General features: G+C 37.4%; 1 protein-coding gene across 4 annotated transcripts in view; it reads right to left on the bottom strand.

Annotated features, from left to right (window-relative positions):
• Positions 1-1171: 1171 nt before the first annotated feature.
• Positions 1172-6749, bottom strand: part of LOC136848161 (F-box only protein 27-like) — a 43586-nt gene continuing 38008 nt past the window's right edge. For all 4 annotated transcript variants that reach the window (XM_067120440.1, XM_067120442.1, XM_067120441.1 and 1 more), the window contains one exon: positions 1172-2024. In XM_067120440.1, coding sequence (XP_066976541.1) covers positions 1890-2024 — 135 coding nt within the window. In that variant the 3' untranslated portion in view covers positions 1172-1889. The remainder of the gene's footprint in view (positions 2025-6749) is intronic.

The following is a 6749-nucleotide window of genomic DNA, read 5'->3' as shown; positions in this document are numbered from 1 at the left end:
TTTTTTTTTCCAGATGGGGTGATGAAAGAACATTAAAAGTTTTTTCCACTTTTTATTTTTCATTATGAAATTTTCTCTTTATTTAAATTATTTTTTTATATAATTGCGTAAAAATGTATATTATGGTGCAAGGCTACTGCAAATGATATGTAAAAGCTCGGATATTACCATTACGTTGGGGGCTCAGTGAGTGGGTAATCTATCTGTTTCTGCCTGTTTCCTGTCTTTTATTCCACCTCATTATGTAATGATATTTCTTAAAATATCTTTTAGGTTCAATGATTTATATTGCAAATACATGATGTCACCTGAGGGTTCTTTTCTGATACAATTAGTTTTGAATGTGGCTAAAAATGTATCAACATTAAACTCATATTTGTAACACTTTCCATATGGGATCTATTACCTAAAGATCCACTTTTGTAAAACAACCCAATTGTGCAGTGACAATTGCCTGTATTCATCTAGCCATTCTTACTATGTCCATCATCAACCATTTTTCTTTAGCTTTCCCCTTTATGAATTCTCTCTAATCTCCTCTGTCCTATAAAAAATTCTACCTGGACTTCCATCAGGTCTAGGTCTTTGTCTCCCGTATTTTTTTAACATTTCCTGTCCATTCTTATGAAATATTTTTACAATGTAAGGAGCCATCTGTCTCAGTTGCTGCTCTTATAACAACAGAATGAAAATACAGTGGACGCCCACCTATTTGCAGTTCTGGATTTGCAGCTTCACCTATTCGTGGATTTTTCTGTGGAACGTATATACACACTATTCAAGGAAAATTTGCCTATTCGTGGTATTTTTCATAGAGAAATATTCCCTAATTACTGTACTTTCATATTTTTGTGACTAAATACATTTTTTTGTGATAAAACTATTAAAATATTCAGGTAGAAGCATTTTTAGAGAGGTTTTTTGGTGCCTGAACTATCAAAATAGTCCGTCATAAGCATTTTTTGAGGGCCCATGAATACCAGGGGTTGACAGTAATTAAATATTGCAAAAAGTATATTAACAAACAATTGGCCATATGAGTTTACCTACTCAAGGTTACTTTCCTTTTAGATCAGATATATTCCTTAAAATCCTTTCCATATGCTTTTGCAACTCTTTTTACTGTGATGTGATTTATCTTCCCTTGTTCATAATGCCAAAAAAAAAACACTTTTATCCTGCAAAATCTGCATTTTTGTTTAATAAATCTTATCACAGTGCACATTAAAAATAATTGATCCAAGTAAGATATACTCTATACATTATTACTGAACAAAAAATATTAAAATAAAACTTACTTCAAATGATACTTTCCTTTTCACTGTCACTTCCTGCTATGCTGTTAGCTCAACATTATAACAATTTAATTAGAACACTGTCAAACAGACACTTTTACTGTTGTAATTTACATCTAAAGCACAGCAGTTGTAAATTATAGTTTATGTATAACTGCACAGCGTATATAACACTTCTTCCATAGCACGGATATATCCTGTCATTTGTCATTACTGTCAATGCCAATCATAATGAAAGACTTATGCCTCAGCAGAATAAGGCTGACATAAGTTATTTCCATTTGAAAGCAAAACAAAATGAAACTCAGATCAATTCAAATGCAATCATGGATCAAGCCTTAACCGTAAAATGTAACAAATCTGCATTCCACTATGTACAATAAAACACAAAATAATTATTGTCAAAATAATGGTAACAAGATTAACAACTATTTTATGAGGTTCTAATATTGTCATATAACAGTAATTACTAACTTAAATACACATTAGTTTAGCATATACAGTTGAATTTGAGTACCAAGTACATTTGGTTAAACTTTGACTCCTAAATAATGTATAAATTCTACCAACAGTAAGTGGTAGCTGTAAATACAATCACAACAATAACTTTACTGAAGAACCAGCAGTTTTTGCACCATAGTGACCTGCCCAATACTGGCGATCCTTGCTGACGTTGGTATATTCAATTTTATATAGATCAGCTGGGTAATCTGTTACGGTTTTTTTTACCTGAAAAAAACATTGCAATAAAAACAGGAATATAAAATATAAAAAAAAGAATAAGTACATAAAAATAAGGGTTGTAGTCTGACATTTGTTGAAATTTATAACCCCTTTAACAGAATACTATTTCAAATCTTAATAAGTTAAAGGTTTTCTAGAACTTCAGAGCACACCATACTATTAAGATTCAAAGTTTTAATGACACTAACTTCATGAAACTTACAGAAATTCTGGTAGCATCCTCTCTTGATCTCTGGGAAAGTAAATCTTTTCCTTTCTTGATCTAACTAATGACATATTTTGACTCTTTTTGGTCTACTTAAGATACCTCAAATTCTCTTTCCTAATAAAACAAATCAATAAATCAACTGGTTACGCTCTCTCTAATCTTGGTTATCCGATTGATACTCCCAACATCATTAGTCACTGCCCCAGTACCTTATATTCTTTAATCATATATCAAAAGAATAGCTATATTGCCATCAAATAACTTCAGCATTTTAGGAATAAAAGACATCAACGACAGAATATGAACTAAAAGACATCACTGATAGAATAGGAAGTTATGCATGTAGTGGAAGATGAGTCATGACAATCATGACCACTGACCCTCAATCTACAGTTAACCTCCTCTATCAATGTACCTCAAACTTTGAGCAAGCAAGTTTATCATCAACATTCTTCTTTCATACAGCAACCAGATGAACTGTTATTGATAAAAGAATTGAAAATGACACCAAAACTAATATCAGAGAAGCACAAATATGAACAACATGAACTGACTGGTTGTCATAAGGACAAAATTTAATGAAAAAAAGTTTAACATTTCATGGTGCAAAACAACTCTCCCTAGAAGTGTAAAATGGACAAGAATAAAAGCAACTACTGTATAGTGTTAGAGCTAAATTATCACACTGCTTGGGTGGTCAGGATCCCAAAACTGCTTGTGCATCAAAAGCCACTGATTTTACCTGGCGGCATTGGACATTTGTCCTTCATCCTGTCCTTTTCCAAAACCCCATATCCTGAATTTTGCAAACAAACCACAGAGCCTGAACAAGCTCTTTTGCTTCTCTGACCAGATCTCATAAGGATGAAAGGTTTCTCATTATGATCCCCAAGACTTTTGCCACGAAATTTCTTCATACCCTTTCTTTATCACTGAGAAAGATTCTCTGATCCAGCAATGTTGGTTGTTGAATCTTTTCACTAACGTGCCCACAGACGAAACAATACGGATGATCCTTGACAGAGTCTACAGAGACGATTCTACCCTAACACTGAAGATTCCAGAGACATCCCTACAGTGCCTGCTTGAGATCTGCACTAAGGAGGCCCCTTTCATCAATCAACAAGGGCAAATGTGGATGCAAATTGACAGAGTAGCCATCAGTTCTCACCTTGGTGAGCTGTTCATCAACTTTGATATAGGAGTGTCTTCAGTAGGATCACCAGACCAGCTGTATATGTTTGGTGTTTGATGACACCACCAACATCGCCGAAGAAAATGAACTGGAGGCACCAAGATACACCTCTGAGGAGGAATCAGTTCTCTGCTTCACGGGTGAATGGCACCATTCCTTTTTTGGACATCAGCGTTGCCAGCACTCCTCAAGGCTTTCATGTGCAGGTCCACAGTATGCCAACGTACATCAGGCTCTGCCTCAGTGACAGTAGTGAATGCAAGAAAAATTAAAATCCTTGGTTGTGAACACCTATGTTTGTCGTGCCCTCTAACACTGTTCTTCTTTGAATACCTCTTCTGATGAGCTCAAACATGTCGGCAAAAACCTGATGGATGACAGGTACTCTTAGCATTGGGTTACCAGGGTGACAAGACATGCCTTCAGCAAGTGGTATCGCCAGGAAACCCACGTCCCCGGGAGGATGTGAAGAACATTAAACTTTGTTCTACAGGGGCTATATGAATACAATGCGTCCTCAACTTATGGTGCCACCAACTTACAGTGATTCGATCTTATGGGGCTTTTTCAGTGCCATTAACGGTGTTTTACAGCACTGTAACCTGATGCTGCATCAAGTTACGGTGCCATAAGTGCCATTGACGGTGCTAACAGCAAGAACAGGCATCAAGTTAATGGTGCTTACAGTGCTGTAACTTGATGCAACATCAAGTTACAGCACCATAAGCACTGTTAAAGTGCCAATAACAAAGAAAAATTGACTTAGAGAGGAAATCAACTTATGGCGTGGCGCTGGAATGGATCCCCACCATAAACTGAGGATGCGCTGTATAAGAAAGACAAGGCAGCCCTGAAGAACATCACTGGCACCCATGTAAAACCCACCGATGTAGAGAGAAAAGTAAACCTTAAGACCTAGAATAAAGATGGGAAGACTGCCCAGTACCTCATGAAAAACAGCCCTATCACTAGCAAAGAGGAAAGTAGTTTACCAAATACCATTGCCCAAAAGGATTGCTGTCCAGCTACACAGAGGGGTGGTCTACCATTACTACATGAGGGAACACGGCAGCGCCCTCCAACCCAACAGATTGTAAGGAGCACAAAAATCCTGGACGGCAACATCAGCTACCACTGCCATACTTCGATGGAAGCCATCGTTGAACACAACCCTGGAGACCCTTCTTCTCCCCGCCACCATCAAGAGAACGGCAAGGTATGCGCCTGGAAAACCCTTCAGCCAACTGCTACTTATGGGATTATGCCATAGGATCAGAAGTCCTGGGACCTGGTGCCAGCCAACCAGCACATTTGTCAGTCAGCCAGACTCTCTCGAATGAGAAATTCCTCTGCCAACCAATAAAAGAGCTCCCCTCCATTTTGACTGCCAACCAAAAATTGCCTAAAATTTCTGTAAACCCACCAGCAGATATAAATATGTATGGCATTATTATACTCCTGGCTTCATTCACCTTTCAGTAAATGGTAGAGAACTACCAAAATGTTAACACACTGGGTAGGGGCTTTTCCTTAGCATATGTCACTTCAAGGTGTGACAACCCTGCCTGCACAAGTTAGGGTAGAAGAGACCCTTCAGCATTGGCAGGAAACTTCTCAGAGATGGACATTCTAAAATTACACCAGAGGTTGGAAGGGACCTTTCAGCCTTGGCAGGCAACCCTTCTAAGAGAAGGTTACTCTGAATACAAACCCAGTTCTCCAACCTAGGACTATGCCATAGCCACTGCACTGTGGCCTTCCATGGTCTTGGGTTTGAGCTCCCTTGCTTGAGAGTACAATCAGGCATTTTTCTTTTTTTGTTGACGTCCTGTGTTTTTTTAAATCATGTAGGTAAGGCTGATGAGAAAACAAAAGTTGCTTGGTGGAAGATCAAGACAGTGTCTTTTTCTTATCCTAATCTTTTATTCACAGTTTTTTATAATTTCTAAATCCACCCTGACTGCCCTCCCCCAGTTGTTGTGGCAAACCTGGCAGGTTTCTTTTTTGCCTTAAAGTGCCCCAGCTCCACTTGTCAACCAGTTGCTTCTGGCACTTCTTTAATGACATATGGTCAGCTTCATTCATGCTTTTAATGAAATTACAGTGTAAGTAATGTAAATACTGTTGTTGATTTTATTGTTTATTACTCATGATTTCTACTATGTTGTTGTCATTATGAATCTGTTTGTTAGTTTTGCCTCTAATTTTATGTTGTTAATTTTAATTCTTGACCTCTAGGGTTGTGCCCATAAATATGATATGGTGTTTTTATTTGAGACACTTGTAAGTAGTAATAAGCCAAAGGCTGAATTTTTAATCCCAGGGTTAGGTGGCCCTAAATTTATTTACCACTGTAACATCCCACATGCACAAGGTATGGCTGTATATGCTAGGTCTGGCTAATATATTTATCATCAAGTTCTTTCTTTCAAGGTTTTTAGTAAGTTCTACAATGTTTATGTATTTGCTGTTTATTATTATTATTATCATTATTATTATTATTATTCAGAGGATGAAACTTATTTATATGGCTTAATTCAAATTCCACAGATCAGCATACCCGGTCTTCTTTTGAGTTCTGAGTGTCTTCCGATTTTGTCCCGCTAATTACAGAATTCACATATATTTCTGATATTAGATTACAACTCATACTCACAGATGTTCCTGCTATCATGAAGTCCAAGGTCTGAGAGTATACAGGCACTTCCGACCATTGTGCCACTGAGATGGACATATCTGCTAATCACTATATTCCTAATGCCACCATTGGGATTGTATTATTAAAGCTTGTCAGGCACTTAACATTTCAGATGTTATATCAGATCCAGATCCCAAGAAGAAGTTAAATGAAATGCTGATGGCTATTTTAGTACGGTATCTCCCAAGAAAGGTCATCAAGATTAGAACAAATGACCAGCCATGGTTTGATGATGAGAGAGAGAGAGAGAGAGAGAGAGAGAGAGAGAGAGAGAGAGAGAGAGAGAGAGAGAGAGAGAGAGAGAGAGAGAGAGAGAGAGCACCAGATGCTGACAGCATGTCACCTGTGTGATCTATAATATCAGCCACAAGTAGGGGGTACCCAAGCCAGCAGCCACTTCCAGCCAGCACATCAAAATCTAGTCCACTAACTGACCCACCAATTGTAAACCACCCGCCTGCTAAAACTACCTGTGCATTACGTATCTCTATTATTACCATTATTACTATTTTTATTATTATCATTATTATTATTAATATTATTATCAATATTATTACTAAGTAGTTTAACCTAACCAGTGAACAAATTAACATAGCTCTTACATAAGGC

The sequence above is a fragment of the Macrobrachium rosenbergii genome, chromosome 18 (assembly GCF_040412425.1).
Source record: "Macrobrachium rosenbergii isolate ZJJX-2024 chromosome 18, ASM4041242v1, whole genome shotgun sequence".
Lineage (NCBI taxonomy): Eukaryota > Metazoa > Arthropoda > Malacostraca > Decapoda > Palaemonidae > Macrobrachium > Macrobrachium rosenbergii.
This window is presented reverse-complemented; position numbering and strand designations above follow the sequence as displayed.